Source organism: Wolffia australiana, chromosome 5 (genome assembly GCF_029677425.1).
Source record: "Wolffia australiana isolate 7733 chromosome 5, ASM2967742v1".
Classification (NCBI taxonomy): Eukaryota; Viridiplantae; Streptophyta; class Magnoliopsida; order Alismatales; family Araceae; genus Wolffia; species Wolffia australiana.
The window spans coordinates 13,308,340-13,329,019 of record NC_135839.1 but is presented as its reverse complement, the minus strand read 5'-3'; the positions used below and the strand labels follow the sequence as shown (position 1 = coordinate 13,329,019).

The 20,680-nt window shown below is 38.6% G+C and overlaps 1 protein-coding gene across 2 annotated transcripts; it reads left to right on the top strand.

The window, feature by feature from the left end:
* Positions 1-14,957: 14,957 nt before the first annotated feature.
* Positions 14,958-19,304, top strand: LOC144703533 (WUSCHEL-related homeobox 9-like). 2 transcript variants are annotated; one of them, XM_078575716.1, is made up of 5 exons: positions 14,958-15,087; positions 15,345-15,595; positions 15,684-16,379; positions 16,690-16,883; positions 19,069-19,304. In XM_078575716.1, exons 2-5 carry the CDS (start codon positions 15,463-15,465, stop codon positions 19,072-19,074), a joined length of 1,029 nt encoding a protein of 342 aa, XP_078431842.1. In that variant the 5' UTR covers positions 14,958-15,087; positions 15,345-15,462; the 3' UTR covers positions 19,075-19,304. The 2 variants fall into 2 exon arrangements, with proteins under 2 accessions (XP_078431842.1, XP_078431841.1); XM_078575715.1 differs by having other exon boundaries at positions 14,976-15,155.
* Positions 19,305-20,680: the final 1,376 nt, after the last annotated feature.

Below are 20,680 nucleotides of genomic sequence, written 5' to 3'. Positions count from 1 at the left end.
ATATTTATAAGATACAATTATTTGATATAAACTCAAAGAGAGAAAAAATCATCATCATATTAGTTTGCAAGAATAAGCTCTTTGATGGAGTTTTTTCAAGTTATATAGAGGGTTGGTGTCCATTAGTATCCAGAAAGTTCTCAACATATTGATTCCGAATTGCTCATCCTAGTTGGGACTGATGCATTAGGAAATAATGAAAAATCATTTTCTGATATCTCATCTACTCATTTTATTGTCTTCTTAGATTCTGACTCTTTCTAACTGAGCGGTACAAGATTTCCTTGGCCAGTCCTCTCCCTCTATTTTGAAATCAATGGAAATCAACAAAGGCCATTTCCTTGATGGGTCAAATTGATGGTGAATGGCTTTTCCTCCCCATGTTCGCTTTGGATCTATTCCGTCTGCTCTCATGTGCATAGTTAAGGAAATTTTATTATCTTTGTGAGAGAATCTGATGGATTGGGATAGAATCCCATATGTTGTCATTTTGTCAGTAGTTCTCTCATTTCATCTATATTTTTAAAACTATTTATAAAGATAAACAGATATGTGAAAAATGTCTTTTTACCCTATCTATTTTGTTCATGAAAATCACTCTTAGTTGAGTCGTTTATGTAATTATATTTTTAATATTATGGTGATTTTTGAAAACTATTAGGTTTTTGCATGATACACCTTATTAGGGGAAACCCAGGATGATTTTTTATGTAAGACCACATAGTGATATTTCATGAAAAAATCATCTATCTATTAATAATTATTCCTACTTCAGGATTAGATGAAATGGTTTAATAGTAACTCTAAACATGAAAAAATTCATTAATTCACCATATTTTACTTTATCTAATTTTTATTATATAATTTCCATTTTATAATAGTTTATTGACTTCAATTATATCTCTTTGTTCTTGAGTTTTACTTTCCATCAATTCTTGACCTCTTTTATCTGATAAATTCACCAAGTATTACAACTCAACCCACATTTCGTTGAGTAACTGTTAATTATACATATTAAATTCATAATATCAATATTCATCACTATTATGATTATATATAATTCATTCATGATAAGAAATTGTATACTGCTCAATAATATGCATATGTGGTCTACAGTTCTTAGCCAATGTCGATGCGGTCTATAGTCTCAGCCAATGTCGATGCGGTCTACAGTTCTCAGCCAATGTCGATGCTACTGCTCAATAAAATGGATAATCCTATCTTCCTACTAAAAAAGGGATGCCAAGCCCTTTAAACTGTATATGTCCATTTCCTACTATCACGCAATCAAATCCGAAGCTAAGAACAATGCTCGGATCGAACATGTGTCGACCTCAATGCTTGGGTAAGAATGTTGACCGGCTTTCACTTGTGCAACAGAAGTCTTTTTTGACAACTTAGATTGCTAGGGGGATAAGGAGAGAGGGTAGGGCTAGGCCCTTAGCATCAAAGGGACATTGCATTATAAAAAATGGAATTACATCAAAGGCTGTAGCCATTACAAAGGGGAAGACCAGGGATGATATCAAAGTAATGAGACATAGCGCAACACACACCGTTGGGTATTGGCTATCATGTGCCTTGAGATCCACAGCCTCTCGCACGTGCGCCTACGGACACTACCACTATGACTGTGCCCTAGGAATGGGCACCACACACCCATGGTTATGGCCTTTGGCACATCTGCCGGTTGATCATTCCACACACCCAGACGCCCATCCGCTGCACCCCTGTGCTCGATCCCAACTTTAACATTCCATGTGCAACCAGCACCCGTGCTGACACCTCTACTACTTTGGTCCGCCTTGGCATCGCCAGACTCTGATCTTTAAAGCCAAGGCCCACAAGGTGATCATGCTTGCTGCCATGCAACCACAGTAGATCAAGGTAAGCCGCTGAGTATCTATGGGTGTGGGGGCTACACACCGCGAGTGCACATGCTAACGCGGGTGTGCAGGTGTGGGTACTAGGGAATTCATGCGCACATACCACACATGTTGCGCATGTAAGCTGCGGGTGCTGCTCACGCGCAGGGCACAGGGTAAGAGGTATCCTGCCAAGAGACTAAGGCATGGCATAGGGAGCGCCGAGCATGTTGAAGGGTGCCCTTGGGGGTAGTGCTGCAATGTGTAAATGTGAAGGCTTGGGGCTTCGAGCGTGGTGGCGCAAAGGCAGACCAAAGTAGTGGATGAGTTAACATGGGTGCTAGTGGCAGATGGAGCGTTAAGGTTGGGACTAAGCACAAGGGTGCGACGGATGGACATCAGGGTGTGTGGTATGACCGCCTGAGAGATGGGTCAAGGGCCATGACCCGTGAGTGTGCGACGCCCAACCCAAGGGCATGCTCATAGTGGCTGTGCCCGCAATTGTGTGTGCACAAGGCTATAGTGTCGCTTCCCAACGATTTGCATTTGCGCCATCTTGTTACTTCGGTATCATCATTGGTGTTACCCTTTGTAATGGCTACAGCCTCTGATGTAATCCTATTTATTATAATGCAATGTCCCTTTGATGCTAAGGGTCTAACCCTACCCTCTCTCCTTAACCTTGAAGAGATCTAAGCTGTCCAAAGAGACTTCTATTGCACAATTGAAGGATGCTCAACATTCTTGCCCAAGAGTTGAGGCCGACAAGTATTTGATTTGAGCATTGTTCTTAGCTCCGACTTTGACCTTTTGACACCTATCCCATGCCATTACATAATTGAAAACCTCACAAAGGCAAAAAATAGGTCAATACTTGATCAATTTATATAAGACCTTCACTCACTGCTTAAAGTTTCCTTTTTTAATTTAACTGTATCTCAAAAATGTCTATGCATCTTAAAGTTTAAAATAATTCTTTAATAAACAATTAAAATTCAACCAAGACCATTGTGGACTAACCTCAATTATCATGCATTAAAATATTATTGCCATAATCGATTTTGGGATTATTAATGTTTTGATGCACTGCTTAATTTGACTACAATGATATGAACATTCAATTACATTTAGTTTAAATATCAATGCCAAACTAAAGTTACTACAACATTAAAAATGCTTCACTAAGATGGAAGAGGATCTAGCACTCAATATCTAAAGTCTAAAACAGTGATGGTTGAAAAACGTTTCGGAGCCAAGAGCTACATTAAATAAGAGATGGTATTACATTATTAATTAAGGAATATTAAGCTCATAATTGTTACAACTGAAGGAAAGATAGATTAAAAAGCAAACCTATTATCGAATGACATTGTTAGGGTATGGTAGATCTTATAGTGAGAAAGTTTATGGGGACAAAGTTAATGGTTGTTGTCTCATGTAAAAATTAACCTCATATAAATCATCTTATGATTTAATAATATAGTATTTTTTTGGATACGATATAAATATTTCTACACATGATAATTCTTAAAACAGGCTTGCTTCAAGAAGAAGGCAATAATTGGACAAAATGAAAAAAAAACGTTTATACAACATTTTTTTTCAGACATAGAAAGTCATGAAACTTCAAATTTATTTAATAAAATGATTTTAGTTCATACTATTTTTTTCAGTGTATTTAATTCATATTTTATAATCTTATTCATGCATATTTATGATGAAATGTAGTTAATCATCTATGGCAAAAACTATGGACTTAAAAATTACACAAGTAGATAAATAAATTATATGAAAAAATAAAATCATTAAATTCATATCTCCGATAATTACATAATTTATCAGTAATAAAGGTATTATATATTTGTATAAGATAGCTTATAGATCTTAAACTTGGTATTACAACATCAAAGACTTTTTAAAATTATGCCAGATCTTGGACAATATCTGGTGAATTAAAAAAATAGAACATGTTTCATTAATCTATGAAAACATTACTAGCATATATAATAATATTACATATCCATAATGTACCAAAAATATTGAGGACCCAACGAAAATGGAGCCCAGAATTAAGATGCTAATAGTGCAAGGATTAAAGATGAAAATGGATAAGAATATATTTTGGAGTAATTAAACAATTCATTAAAATGACAGTTTAAGTTAATTTAATAATAATTTTCATTACCCATGACTATGACTCTGTGTGCCATCATGGATCAAAATTTAGGAAAATTATGCTAGGGACTTTAGGCCTCACTATAATCTCAGACCAGACACAAACCAAAGTGAGTGTTAAGAAAATTTTGTAAGACATGGATAAAGAAACACTAACACAAATCCTATTAGATATTAAATGTATAAATTTTAACCTTGATTTGACGGTATTATTATTCATATAATGGATAGTTATTGACCATACAAATTTTTACTATAAATTTAAATTTGAGGATAGTTTGAATAACAAATTAAATATTAAGTTTTGGCTATGGAGTGGTTTTTTTTTAAAGTATAGGCCTGCACAAAGGTGTCATGGTACAATAATCCCATCAGTATACTCTAAGCCAGTTATGGCATAAACTTTGAAATTGATTAGTCATCAATAGGTTTTCTAAGATGATTTTATGTAGATATTAATGCATATAATTTTCAGTATGGATTTATCATTTTGTACTTTAATCATGTATTTGTTCATTTATGTTAAAAAATGTTGCAACATTTGACTCATTAATCATAAAATGATACATTTTTTCAGGATGACATCCTTACTTCTATAGTTGTTTCCATCATCATATCCTTAAATAAATAAATTTTGCGAGTAGGAATTGTTTTATGAAATTTCTGATATTGTATTCTAGCAGATATTATTAAAAGCCAGAATCTACTTTTTTATATTTCTGACTTAAATATTATTTTATGGGATTTAGCTAATGATTTTATGTTTTTGTTTCTCTTGTCTTGTCGTGTATCAAATTCAATTTGATTGAATGGCAACCAGACATTAATTTTCACAGTGATCATCATAGATAATCAAACCCAAAATAGCCATAAAGGCCGACGACTAATTATAACATTTTTACTTGTTAATCAATATGGGACTTTGACCAATCGAAAAAGATGGTAATAAAATTACTAGAAATATGGTTGTGATAACCAATACTCTTAGACACATGTTATCTGGATATTATTATCAATTTAAAGGTGCAATCAACACTACAGAAGTCAATAATAATGATATGGTACATGACTCTGAATTATGGGAAAAAGGGAATGTGCTGATGTGGCAGGTATAAACTGCATTGCCACCTCATGGATCTATGCCATCAATCATTTCATTCAATCTTTTATTCAAAATATGACATTTGACATTCTATCATTGATCAAAAGTTAAAATGTATTGATGTGGCCCATGATGACACGTTGCCAAACAACAAAAGTAACAAGCATACATTTTTTATACCGTTTTCTCTTCTTCTGGTCAGGGACATGTGTTGTCGTCTATGTCGTCAATCGTGGATGACATAGAAATGAAAACCAATGCTTAAAAGGATATTTTAAGTTTTTAATGTTAAAAAGCCCTCAATGAATAAAGGTGACATGATATAGGCACTGATTAGTAAAGAAAAAGTATTTAACCAAATAATAGCTGGGATTTCTCAAGAAAGCCAATGGAGCTGAAATTTTAAGGGCACATTCTTAATTATCCCTTCTTTTGATCATATCCTCAGATCTATAAATTAACAAATCACTGTAAATATCATCCTTAAACATTCTTCGTACATCTTGTGGGCATTTTTAAAGAGAACAAGATTTACATATCCATCAAGATTGTTCTTAGTGCCTTTGGTGATTTAGGATGAGCAACAAATAAATGAAGAAACTTACACACAACTAAAAAATTCTCTGATCCCCATGGAATGTACAGACTTAGGGTAAATCTTCTTGCCTTTACATTGTCCCATGAGCATCATCGTCATTAGCTTATATCGTTATCATCACTTAACATATGATTTCCTATCAATTTCATCACTCCTCGCACAATTCATTTCTCCTTGTGTGATCATTCTGCCATTATCAACACCTATCTATTTATACACATCTATCTCTCAACCTGCCTTCAATATCTTGTCCTCATCACTCCTTCTCATCACCCATCTATCTCTCTTTCCCTCTTTATTATTAATATCCCTTGCCTATTCAAAATTATTTCACCATGCCTAGTAATTATGTAGTTATCCACTTGGATCAATAATTATAACCACTCATACTTACCCTTCTTATCTTCTCATCATTACTTTATGCTTTCCTTATTACTCACATTTCTCACGCCCTCTCCACATCACTATCTTTTACTATCTATCTCCCTTATTAATCATCATAATATTTTTGTGAGCATTACCTATTTCCATCATTTATCGCCAATTCCGTTGCCACTCTACCTTGTATTTATAAATATCTTTCTCACTTTTTGATCACCCTTTAAATAGTATAAATTCTTAATCTCCATTCCATTTGAAGATGATCATTACACTTCCCTAACAAGCTGTGTTTATGTTGAGTAACGGTTTTTAATAAATTTATTGTCTTAACTCAAAAGACAATAATGATGTAAATTAATAACCAAAATCTGAATTTATAATTTAGTCATTTATAATACTAGAAAACTTCAGGTTACATAATTCACTTTAATAAATAAATAAATTTATGTCTTTGGAAAATTAAGATTTTATATTCTTAATTTTGGTGCTTTAATGTCTATTTATTTATTTCCTACCAATATGCTTTATCATTATGCCATACAACTTGGAAATTATTTAGATAGTATTTAAAAATTTTCCCCTATTTATGAGATTGTTGAACATCATTATGTTGTTTTGTTAGGGTTTTAATAAAAATAAATATAATAATGATATGAAGCAAGGTCCACAGCTGCCTACATTATTTTGTATGAAAGGCTGGCGCACCCCTGATATGTAGTCTAGAAGGCTTCTTGCACATGAGTTGTGGTCTATCAGGCCTGATCATGTGGTGATATGTGGAATCAAATGGTATGATTTAAGTGTGTTATATCCCAGCTAGAAGGTTTCAATTTGGATTTCTATTCTCTGGCCTCTCTGTTTTTTCCTTCTTTTCAAGCAGATAGGATGCTTCAGATAAAAACCTTAATGTCTAATGGAAAAGATGTTCTAGGCTGCTCGCAATCTCCCAAGTAACCATATAGACATAGGGGTGGACTATTGAACTCTGATTCCAAATTATATTTAATTTTTAATTTTTTTGACTCTATGTACTAACATTCACATTAAATATATCATATTTCCCTCTTGTTCGTGTTTCATTGAAAAACCTCATCCTATCCCTTTAAAACTTATGACATTTTTTTGTATTATTTTAGTTTTTGTGGAAAACATCCTTTAGTTATTGTCTTTCTGGAGGAATTTGATATAATTTGTATAATCTTTATTTCATTTATTTTTAGGGGTACTACCTTGGATTTAGAATATAATCATAATAAGAAACTTGAAAACCCACACTATGTATTTGAATTCATCATATTTATAATATTTTAATTGTATGATTCATAATATATCAGGGATATTTAGTAATCTGGTTTCACCATGGAATCATCCAATTTGAGAGAGTTTTTTAGCTCTATAAGATGAAATCCAAACACATATCCCTTGGTTATAATAGTGATGTCTCTTATAATTTTCACACTAAATAATTTGGTTAGAATCTCTTACTGATCAAAGAAGAAACAGAACCAAGTTTTTCATACTTGGATTAAATATGATTTTCCAATAAAAAATATATGATTCAGATTTATATTCTGGAAACATCATGTGTCTTATCACTGTAACCATCAGCTAAATAGGTCAGCTCTTTTAAATATGGTCTGACTTAGTGTTATTAGGTTCACTGAGCTCATTAGCCATATGAAACAACTTGCTCCTGCAATCCACCTCTGCCAGCTCATTTGTCCCCACAACAAACTACACCAGCTCTGGTGGGCTAATGGCAACAAAAAACTACAGTCGCATAATGTACCACATATCCCTCCAGCCTTCAAAATGTCCTCCATGACCCAAGATGCAGATCTTCTCAGATGATTAACAAAAACAATATAAATAAACATGTAAAGAATATATTACGATAAAAATAAATCACTTAAAAAATACAGGGCCAAAAGTTATAAAAACTTCCTCTAAATCCATGAAAATTTTAATGGATTGATAAAATTCATAAATATTTGGGTTTTATTTTCGTGAATTAAATCTATAATCAAAAAATTTTTGGAAGCATAATATGGAGATGTATTAAAGGTAATATACATTATTAATTAAATTAATAATGATAAAACAATAAAACCTTTATAAAATTATGAGAAGTGAACTATAAAGTACATATTGTGAATGAATTTAACATTTTTTAATAATCCATCATAAATGGCATTAGATAGAGGATTTTTCCGACCTCTATGCTCCTCAAGGCGCTCATGAATTTATCATTTATGAGAGGTGATGGGAATATTTCATAGTCTATGCTAGAGATAGAAATTCATAGATGGATAAAACACTAGTGCCTCTACTTCTCGACAATGGCAACAGTTATTAAGAATAAACACATCGGTGCCATTTTCTCCTAAAAGGTGGATCGATTCACAAAATGGCTTAAATATGAAAATTCCTAAATAATTTTTAGGCATAATTATACTTCACTTGATGTTGGACGTCGTCGGGGACGTCATCCGGTTGACACCGAGTATGATGGCTTGGTGCCGATAAAGGATGATGGTATCGAACGTCGACGGTGTCATGATTCGACGAATAAACTCAAACGGGTAGATGCAACTACGATGCACGAATTATGTCCTACGTGTCGTACGTGCAGGCTCCAACTTGAGGGAGGCGCCGAGTTCCAAGCGTGGACGGAGTCGCTGAGTGACGGCAACGGTGGCCTCTCGAACCTCGTCAGAGCGACGATAGTGTCTACAGCCAAACGGAATCAACCCGTAAGGCTCGCACGTAATGAACGTACTCGTCCGTGCTGATAAGAAACTCACTTACTTTGTAGTTTGCTCTCTATTCTTTTCTCTCTCACCTACCTAGCCCGAGCGCGGTGGAATCGAGACGAAAGTATACTGCATAAGGTAATAATAACGAGCGGTGGAGAGAGGGCATATTTCATCGTCGGGCGGCTCGTCGTGCAGGCTGTTCGTCGATGCAGTGGCCAGAGCGGGCGCAGTGGAGAGAAGACAGAGAATAAGCAGTCGGCGGTACTTGGGGACGGCGGGACGTGGCCGAGGCGCGGAGCGGGGCGACGCAGTGGCATGCGTAATGAGGCACAGGCGTGCACAGCGCAGACAGCGTACGATTTCCAATAGTCGATTCCCTTCTTCCCGTACCTTTCTTCCCGTCAACGTCTACTGTTCTTTTGGCGATTTCCACGGCGGAGTTCCAAGCGACGGCGACGACTTTGCTCGCGATCGCTGAGAAATGAGGGCACGACGAATTGAGAGGGGACGGTTGATGGAGTTTGCCTGACCCTCTTCTCCTTTCTTCTTCACCCCTCTTCTACTCTCTATCCGCCCGTTCTTCCTTGTAGGTCCGGAGGGCGCCGTTCATGGCGACGGAGGAGAAGGTGGCGCGTCCACCCCAAAATTGGGCGTCGAGAATGGGGACGGGCAGGATGAGCGCGGGAGGGGTAGATCAATTCAAATCACCTCCCTCCCCTCTATCTCACGTTCTTCCCCAATTCTCTTTCCGCAGCCTTCTTCTCCCGCCTTCCTTCTTCCTCTTCTTCCCGTCCAGTGTTTCCGTCGTGCTCTTCTATGAAAGAGAATTGAATTGATCGTGTGAGACCAAGATGAAGAAAAAATGATACTTAATTCTCCCGGTCTAATTCTTTAGGGCGCCCTCTCTTGCTTTATAAAGGGGAGGGGAAATGGGCCCCACGAATTGGGTCAACCAAGGGGAAAAAAGGGGTCCATTAAGGGGGCCCTTATATAATGAGCCCCATCATTAAAAAATGAAGAGGAAAAGTGAAATAACAAAGGAAAAGGGGGAAAGGCTAGAGGGCCCTTCCCGTGACGATAAAAACGCGGGCATGAAACGCGTCGCGGTGTGACGAAAAACAGGACGACGAATATGATAAACACGAGACACGACTAAGAAAACGATGAAAATCAAAGCAGGATAATCGAGCATCTCTTCACCCGGCTTTCGATCACCGTGGCCGGCAGCACAGATGATGTCGTCGGTGATCCTTGATGGCGTGCACCATCATCACTTTTTCACCTTTTTTATTTTTTTACCATTTTAGGATTTTTCCTTTGGTAATGGGTATAATAAGATGTATAAGTCAAATACAATAAACGGTACTTACCTGATCCATGTGTCAATTTAGTAGACATGTATCTTATTCCAGTGAGAATGTTTTATATCTTAAGTGTGGCCAATGACCTTCACGTGCCCATAATAGTAGTGCCAAAGGAACTGTACAAATTCCACACCTTTCTCTAATTTTTTTACGTGAGGTTTATTTGACCAAAACATGCAAAATATACAAATAATATGTTGAGATTAAAGAAGTGTCAAAATATATGTGATGGAGCATAATATACCTGATTAGACCCACTTAAGAGTTTTTAATTCACTCATATGGACTACCATCACTTTATAATCCATCAATATCATCACTCATAGAACCTGAAACATCAAGGTTTATTGATTCACTGAATGTCAAAGAATAAGGCTCTTCCTTATAGAGGTAACTGGGTTTTGAAAAATGTGCTTGCAAAATCAAGCACGATCCCCTACTTGAAAGATTCATCCTCTGCACTGGACAAGAAGTAGAATAAATTATATATTATCCTTATGATATATGCACTGCACGTAAGAAGTAGGTAAGGGAATCAAAATCATATTCTCTTAATCTCCTCCCTGTCTCAAAATCATCTTTTCTGAAGTTTTATGCCTGTGCACTAGAACAAAACAAACCGTTCTCAGTGAAATTATTGAAGTAAAAATGATGGTTCTCCATGTGAAGACCATTCTATCTAGAATAATGCAATGATAAATTCTGAGCTTTCCATGAGAAAAGTGTGGTATTTTACGTTCATGCCAATGAAAATATCAATTTAATTGATTTATTCTGGATTTAGGAATCCATATGGCTTTACACGATCATTTTTTATGGAAATCGAAGCTCGATGTGGGAATCCATACTTGCTTCTCATTAAGTTGTGGCATATTTCATGTCGTATTCATTATGTGTCCTCTATGGCCCTAGATTTTCTATAATGACTCTGTTTTACAGTTCCATCTGGCCCTCTTTATAACTATATGTCTTCCTTTATGAATTTTCATTCTACCTTATCATGGAGGTAGCTGATACTACATGTAAATTCTTTAAGGTTTTACTTTCATGATCTAATTTATCCATTTTCACTCTCAAATAGTATGTTTGATACATTTTAGATTTATTTAAATACCTGGTGGCCATGAATGAATTTTAATATGGTTAAATCTACTCTGCCATTTGTAACAATATGATTCATTCGGCTTGCAGCCAATCATTGTTTTGTGGATGATAATTGGCAGTGTCCAATGATTAGTTGTGATAATAAATGTGCCATTTATTGTAACGTTTGACCCAAAACTGGGGAGAGAATATAAATTGTACTTAATTTTAATAGGAATTGGGTTCAAGCTTTCCCTAGCCCCTTTTCATCAATGGACTCCTGACGTATACGAAGGAGTGCGGTTCGTTCGACAAATTCCTATATACAATCTGACACAAGGGAAATATGGCACTTAGATAGTAAAATTCGATTGGATCCTCAATAGATGCACCTTAAACTTTGAAATGTGGCTGTACATGTGTCAAAATGTGATTTGCAAGAGAAAGTTACATTAAATGCACCAAATTACCTTTCTTATTTTTTTCTGGTCCACGTGGGAAATCTGATTAGATTTAAGATTTAAGAAAAAAACTGATTTTGATTTCAATCTTTAGTGCATTTCATGTGATTTTGAGGACACATGTAAGTATCACAGTTAGAGGACACACCAAATTTACAGAATTAAAGTCAAGTATAAATGTGGATTTTAAAGAAGATTTTTGGGAAATTCAAGGACTCCAAGCCACACTCCTCGATCCATGGTCAAGGATCAAGGAGGGAAAAGAAATTATCAATGGTCCAGAATTCTCTAACTTCATATCATAAAATATAATGATCTAGAAGCACTTTTGGGCTTAAATTTTGAGTGTAGATTTCTCTTCATCTCATCTATCCATCCATGTTTTGGATCAATAAAAATACACCTTACATGTTTATCCTAATAAAGTTCAGTGGAGTGAGCGCATTGAAAATATTTTTTGGGTCCATTCATTTTTTTATGAAAGAATGATTGAAGGAGCTGTAAATCTGATCAAGAGTCGTGAACAACTCAACCTCTTGGGCACAGGACAACAAAGTGAGCGTGATATTCTTCTTTTTAAACTTTCTTTCTCGTGTCAATGTAGAGAATTTTAACAGAGATCTACTTAATCATTTTATTAATTATTTATGTGACTGATACTGCTGGTGACTATGTTATATTTTGAAGTTAAACGTAGAATTGGGTCAGGAGTTCAAGCCAAAAGATTTAGGAGATCAAAAGTAGGTCCACCACATTAATATCATTAGAGACTGTAGTATAAGTCTATTGTGGATGTCGTTAAGGAGTTACCTTCAGACGATCAATGATTAGGTTGTCAAAAAAATGATAAATGGCGAGTGATCCTCTTTCTCAGCATTTCTAGTTGTTTGAGTTCTTCATATGAATACATTAAGGAAATAGTATTTTCCTGATGCCGGTGTTGTGGGATCTTTCATATATGCTATTGTTTCCAGAGGCTTGGTAGAGTGCATGCAATTGAGCTAGTGAGTAGATATTTGATGAATTTCCGATAAATCTGTTTGATAAAGTTAAACGGATTCTTCATTATCTTAAGGGGATTATTGATGTTTAATTTGAAGACCGGTAGAGTTTATTCTCAACGTACAATTATGTTGATTCATTTTTCGTAATTGACCTCGATAACCAAGGATCTGTGACTACGTCTCTGTAAAGAGTTGAACCAATCTGATGGATGTCTACACTTCAGTCAAGTGAAGAATGTCTAGACTTCAGTCAAGCCTCTGAGTTAGTATAAGCATTGATGTGGAGCTCAAACATTGTATTTGAATGAGACACACAGGTGATAAGTGTCCACTAGAGTTTAATTTCATCATTATCTAACAACAGAAATGGGTGTCTTCTCCAAGCGGTGTCGTCTTCAGAACGTATTATCGTTAGGCGGACATTTAAGACGCGAATACGTTATTTTTGTGCCATAATAATGTCAATCATAGAAGCCCGATCTCTGAAAAAGATTAAATGCCGCATCGTTAATGGTTGATGGAATGGTTCCCTCGATGGACTTCTTCCCCGTTTCTTACTTCGTCTAAGACCTGCAAACAATCACCCATTGAAGTAGAGAGACGAATACCCAGAAATCAATGAAGTTTTGGGCAACACGGTCGGTCACAGAAATGAGCAAAGGAATGAGATTGCAATGGATGTGGCCCGTCACAATTTTGGGACGAACAGAATGAATTCAAGAGGACGAAAGTAACGTTGTCTGTGATCACGGGCGGCAAGGAGAAGCATTCTCCTTGCCCTGACAAGGTCTTCTAATCGGCGAAAAGGGTTTTCGGCCGACATGCGAAGCCTTTTCTGAATGGCGCGATCGGAGTAGAAAGGCAGCTGGCGTAGAAAGGCGAGGAGATGTACAGTAAGGACGGAGCTTGACGAGTACGGGCGAAGCGTGAAGAAGCAATCGGAACGAAAGACGCGGCACACGCAAAGGACACGGGTGGAAGGGGAGACTGTGTCAGGTGAAGGACCCGGCATTTAGTGGAAGCGTCCAAGACTCCAAGTGCAGCGAGCTAGGCGCCTAGGAGGAAACATTGAAAGACAGTTTTGAGTCGCGGCTGCTCAGCTTCTCTCGAAAGACATTAAAATAATTAACTTATTGTCGTTTAAATTTATTTATAGGAGAGGTGGGGAATGTGGACAGTCGGCTTATCCTTATCGTCTTCTGCGCCAGAAGATAGTCTGCCAATACTCTGATGGAGTTAGTGGTGGTGCCCAAGAGCCGCTTTCTTAGACCAGCACAGAGTCCAGACATTCATGTCGGTATTGCACCGACACTGTTCTTTATCGACCATTAAGAGCGTCGAGATTTGACCACCAAGAGCGTGGGAGAAAAGCGATGAAGACGACATTGTTTCTGGAAATACGGTGCGACCCTGACATTAATCCATAACTCAAGTCTCGCGTGAGGGACTTCTATCAGAGACGAAGAGTTCATGCTTACGTCGGAAGAAAGCATGCATACATTCCCCGACGATCTACATAATCGAAGTTACGTCATGTCTCATATCCGAGGATGTTTCCGCCCGGATTTTGAGCACTTCTGCTCCGCCGTCGGCTGTACCGTGGGCTCTTCTCTAAAGAGAGAACAAAACCCATAAGCTCGACGGAAAAAAAGATGTATCCGGCTGCGTTATTGCGTTACTGTCGCAGCAGAAGGAGAATCCAAGCGTCTCTATGGGCTGGTCTTTGGGAAAATCTTCAGCAATTAATCCAAAAGTTCTTTCCCAAGCGCCTAGGGTATGTACATGCACTGTATGTCCAGTCCGGTTAGTATACGTGTATATTCGAGGTTCGCTGGGCGTATGCCGTGTTATTCACCTAACACAGTGCGCGCCAGTAGCAGCGAGTCATGTCATCGTCACCTTCTTCGTTAACCTCCGTCACGCTACGACTCTCGTCTTCGTGCTCTTCTTCTGATCGAAGGATGAATGGTTTTTTTTATTTTTTGTTGGAATAAAGGTTGAGTAATCGCCAACGGGAATCCCTCGAGTCAATCCAAGTCGCAATTACTCGACTTCGGCATTTTCCTATCGAAGCCTCCCTTGGCACCTTTCAACCCTCATTAACTCCTATGCCATCCCCTTTACATTAGAATATTACGCGACCTTCCTCATTAAATAGTCTTGCTACTTCAAGCTTCTCCCCTCTCATCCACCGAGAGAGAAAAAGGTGGGGGCTTGCCAACTTGCCCTTTAAAAACCCTTGAGGCGAAAGGCCTCGGCTTTTCTTCCATGGTGGCACTTGATTTCTAGCTTCCCCAGGCAAGAATCCATGTTGTACTCTGAGCAGTGGCCATGAATGCTTCTTGAGTTTTAACGTGCAAGAAACTGTATGGGCTACGGATCACGCCTGCCCTTCTGTTACTTCTCTTTCATGTTGTTTCCCGTTGATATTTAAGTTGTTGATCTATGTCTTTGCCGAACTTCTTCAAATAGGACTTAGTGGGAGGGCAACTGTTTTCGTTTTCATCCTCCAGCGTTCCGTTGAAGCGGTATTAATGGTGATACTCTGAACGCAGGGGTCGTAAGAGGACGGAGACAGTATAAGTGGAACAGCGCCTGGCAGTGAGAGAGGCGAAGCACCAGGTGAAGGAGATTGTTCTGAGGTATTCTTCCCCTCTTCATCATCAGCCCATCATGGCGTCCTCCAACCGACACTGGCCGAGCTTGTTCAAGTCCAAGCCCTGCAGTCCTCATCTCCAATGGCCGCACGATTTAAGCTCGTCTTCTCTCCTGTCAAGTGCATACCAGAAGACTCCCTACGCTTCAAGTACCCACCAACTTCATTTATTTTTGTGCCTTGTTCTTTCCTCGTGTTCTAGGGTTTTACAGAGCTTTCGCTCTTCTTCCGTTAACAGTGCCTGGCTACGAGGAGAGGAGCCCTGATCCGAAACCGCGGTGGAATCCGAAACCAGAGCAGATACGCATTCTGGAAGCTATCTTCAACTCAGGCATGGTCAATCCTCCGAGAGAAGAGATAAGGAAGATAAGAGCTCAGCTCCAAGAATACGGCCAAGTGGGCGACGCCAACGTCTTCTACTGGTTTCAGAACCGGAAATCTCGAAGCAAGCACAAGCAGCGTCATCTTCAGGCTACTCGCCCGCAGTCTCGCTTCCCCGCCGCTACTCCGGCAACGTCACCTTCTGCGGGAAGCTCGTCTTCGTCTTCTTCTTCTGAACGATCTTCGGGTTCGGACAAGGCGCCGACATCAGCGAAGACTGACCCTTCAATTTCTCCTGCTGTTCCAGCTAAGCAGTCATGTCTCTACGAAGAGCCCTTCTTCTTCCACGGGCTGCCGGAGTACTGCATCTCGGCGGCGGACTTTGCTTGCCTCGTGGGGGTGCCTGAAGGGCTCTGCCATGAGCTGTTAAGGGATCTAATAACCCACGATAAGTGCATCAAGAAGGCCGACGAGGAAACGACGGTCAAGATGCAGTTGCAGCATAGCTACGCCTTGGCAGGCGCTGCGGAGGCTTCTTCTCTTTGCGCCGCCAAGATTGCCTCCGCTTCAGAATCGACCCCGACGGCCGATATCATATCTGATGTAATACACGGTACGTCGATCGTTTCCTTCCGTCATTTCAGTTTTGTTCCTAATCATTTATTTGATGTTCCTAGACTTCCTCTCCGTCTTTCTTGACGTGACGCAAGTGTACCATTTTTCTCTGATAAGAGATAGATGAGGGGAGAAAGTAGTTATAGTTTGATAAAAGATAGTGGAAGAGAGAGACTAATTGATAAATAAATAGATAGAAAAGGATACATAGAGATGGCGGAAGATGGTGAGAGGGTCCATAGTACAGTAAAGTTTTTTGGGTTTCATGCTTGAGGTTCTTGTTAATTCAAAAGTCTTTTTTTGTTTAGGTTTCGGGGCCTGCCGGCCCAGGTCAACGGTTTTCATCAATGGAGTCGCTTTTGACGTGGGGACGGGTCTGGTCAACCTTCGTGAAGCGTTCGGCGAGAACGCCGTCCTCCTTAACTCATCCGGCCACCCTGTTCTCATCGATGACTGGGGTGTCACCCTCCATCCTCTCCAGCATGGGGCCTCTTATTTCCTGGTACCTCTCTCTCTCTCTCTCTCCCTCTCTATCTATCTCTCTCTCTCTCTATCTATCTATCTATCTATCTATCTCTCTCTCTCTATCTATCTATCTATCTATCTATCTATCTATCTATCTATCTATCTATCTATCTCTCTCTCTCTATCTATCTATCTATCTATCTATCTATCTATCTATCTATCTATCTATCTCTCTTTCTATCAATTCATCTATCTCTCTCTTTCTATCTATCTATCAATTCATCTATCTCTCTCTTTCTATCTATCTATCAATTTATCTATCTCTCTCTTTCTATCTATCTACTAATTTATCTCTCTCTCTTTCTATCTATCTACTAATTTATCTATCAATCAATTTATTTATCTATCTACCAATTTATCTATTTATCAATTTATTTATCTATCTATCTTTCACTCTCTCTATCTGTCTCTGTCTTCTTTTTTCTCTCTCTCTATCTTTCACTCTCTTTCCCATTCTTTCTTTATCCATTGCCCCCCTCTACATCAATATATCTCTCCATCTATCTATTTACCTACCAATCTATATCTTCGTCTCTATCCATCCCTATCCTTTTAATCTACCTCTCCCTCTCTATCTATCTATATCTCTTTCCAGCTCTTTTCATCTATTTTTCTCTCTCCATCTATCTACGCTTCTCTATCTATCCAACTCTTTTAATCTCGCTCTTAATCTACCAATATCCCTCTCTAAAATTTCATTTTTTCTAGCAGTCTATCTCTCCCTCTCTATCGATCTATATATCTATGTGTCCCTCTCTCCATCTACCATTATTCATCTCTCCCTTTCTATCTAGTTTTATGTATCATAATCCATCTCGGCCTCTCTATCTAGCTCTATCTATATCTATCTTTCTATCATTATCCATCTGTCGCTTTCTATCTAGCTATATCTATCTATAAATTGCCTTTAATCTCTCTCTCTCCCTTTTTATCGATTTATCTCCCTCTCAATCTTTCAGTTTGTTTACCAATCTTAATCATATCTTGGGGTCTCTAAAAGTATCTCTATATTTCTTTCTCGCGATCTGTATCCGTACATTATACCCTTCTCTTGATCTGTATCTCTCATGCTCCCCTGTCTCTTTCCGTATCTGTATCGTCGTACGTCGCTATGTCTGACACACATACACGACACATTTTTCTCTCCTCTCTCTTTCTCTCTCAGTCCTCTTTCTCTATTGTTCTACCTAGTTTACTCTCTCGCTCGCACACTATCTCTATCTTTCTCATGCATACTATCCCGCTGTTACCATCTATCTCTGTCACACATTGTATCTCTCGCAACCTATCTCTTCTATAATGCAAGTTGTCTCTCTCTACCTCTCTATCTCTCTCTCAACATAGGTATTCTATAACGCAAGCTCTCTCTCTCTCTCTCTCTCTACCTAGCTATTCTATAACTCACGCTGTCTTTCTTTCTCTCGACCTAGATATTCTGTAAATCACGCTCTCTCTCTCCCTCTCTGCCTATCTATCTCTATAACATACAATGTCTCTCTCTCTCTACCTGGCTATCTCTATCGCAGACAGCGTGTTTCTCTTTACCTAGCTATCTCTATCACTCGCAAACTCTCTTTTTCTATCTACCTCTGTCAGAGACACTCTTTCTCTGTTCCTATCTCTCTCACAAACAAACTTTGTACCTTTAGAAATCTATCTCTCACCCTCTCGGTAGCTCTATCAGAATCTCTCTCTCTCTCTCTCTCTCTCTCTCTCTCTCAGAGTATATATATATATATATATATATATATATCTATCTATCTATCTACATGTGCATCCATCTATCGATCTCTCTCTCTCCATCGTTTATGGATTCATTCATCGATCTCTCTCTTTCTATCTATCTATCTATGCATCCATCTATTGATTTCTCTCCATCTAGCAGTGCATCCATCTATCAATCTCTCTCTATCCATCTATCAGTCTCTGTTCATCGTTTTTTAATGGCTCTTGCACAAGACATACGCAACCTGTCACAGCAAGTTAAGCTAGCTAAAACCCTATCTCTGAGCGATACTGTGGCAACCTAATATAAAATTCTATCTCTCTTAGACTCAGGGTGTGCGGAAAGCTAGGCCAAACCTAGGATTCTACAAAGAAATATCTTCTGAATCTTTCCGTCCACTGTTAATACGTAATTGATTTTTCCTTTCTCGTTGCAGATTTAGAAGAAAAGCGGAATGTTCTGCCCCCCCTTTCGCCAAGTACCTCGTCGAAGAAGCTGTCTCTCATCCATCTTCGGTATTGTCTGATAAACCATGTTCTCAGTTGTTTGAAAGCGATCCCCCGATATTGATAAATTGTGTGTTAACACTGAACCCAATGTGATGGCTCGCTCGTCGCCGTATCTATCCTGTAAACAGATTTCGTGAAATCCAAATTCTCGGGTTTCTTATCACCGCAACAGTATGCAGTAAGGTATCAAGAATTCGTCCTCTTTGAGCCACCAATAAGATTGAGCGCGCATAGTTGGCGGAAACCTAAAAACGGGAACTTTGCCATTGCAAATATTAAATGACTCTTCTCTCTCTTACTGCGTGAGGCGCTCCATTTTGGCTGGCCGCTTTATGCGTTGGAGCGTGGCCCGATTACTGAAGAGGACGACAGTCCGCTGTCTCGCCGTTCTTAAACAGTGGGAGAGAAACACAAAGAACACCCCCATTGCTCTCTCTCTCTCTCTCTGTCTCTCTCTCTCTCTCTCTCTCTCTCTCTCTCTCTCCCTCTCTCTCCCTCTCTCTCCGTGGAGATCTCGCCTGAAGTGTTGTTCATTTCTTTCTTCTCTTAGGGCAGCTGTCGATCACGGTAGAGGACGGTTACAATTATCTGTTCAAAACTGTCCAGATCGAGGATTCAGTAGTAGGTAAATCCAACCTGCTTTTTACGTGGTCGAGTTCGTCATCCGAAATATCAGTGTCGACGATAAGATAAACAAAACACATATATGAGACACTGCCGGCCAAGAGAGGTACGTTTCTCTTGTCCTTCGAGTATTGTTTATATAAATTCCAACAGCATATAGATTTACCCATTTTGTGTTCCAGATATATTCATCTTTTTTGTATTCCAATCGATCTATCTTAAAGATTTGACCGCAAATTGTGCTTCCTGAGTTCCTGTTTCCACTATACTATTTTTCACTCTCACGATAACCATCTTTCATGTCACTATTCTACACCCGGGATTCGAGCGGCAATCACATCTTTCCTTTCTACTTCGAGCTTTTGAGATTCTCTATCAGCGGATTTTCGGTCACAGGATAGATGAATCTCAGCTATCAGACTATCTGAGTTACAGGGAAATCCTTCCTTATATGTGAAGATACCACGCGAAAACGAGCGCGTACGACCACAGCGACGGCGGCGCTCTGCTCGTCTACGTTATCACTCGTCACGTCACGTTTGAAAACGTTTATTAATGGGTTAAATTTAAATGCCCGTACTGAGCTCTGAAGACGTCCGTCCTCTCTCAAGAACAAGAAGTAGAAGATGGAGAAGAAGAGAAGATAGGAAGGGAAGAAGAGAACATAGGAAGGGAAGAAGAGGACATAACACGGGACTTAAGATCTGTTGTATTCCGTAAAAATGTGTGATTAACATTGGTTTCGAATTTATACTCATAAAGTTATTGTTTTAGCGTATATAGTTGGGACGTTATGATCGTACCCGTTATAACGAGTTGTAAGGGCTATTTCGCAACAAATTATAATCGTTGGATCTTGATGAAAATGTGAACCTATCTATGTGTAATCATATCTAGATTGAATCCTATGACTAT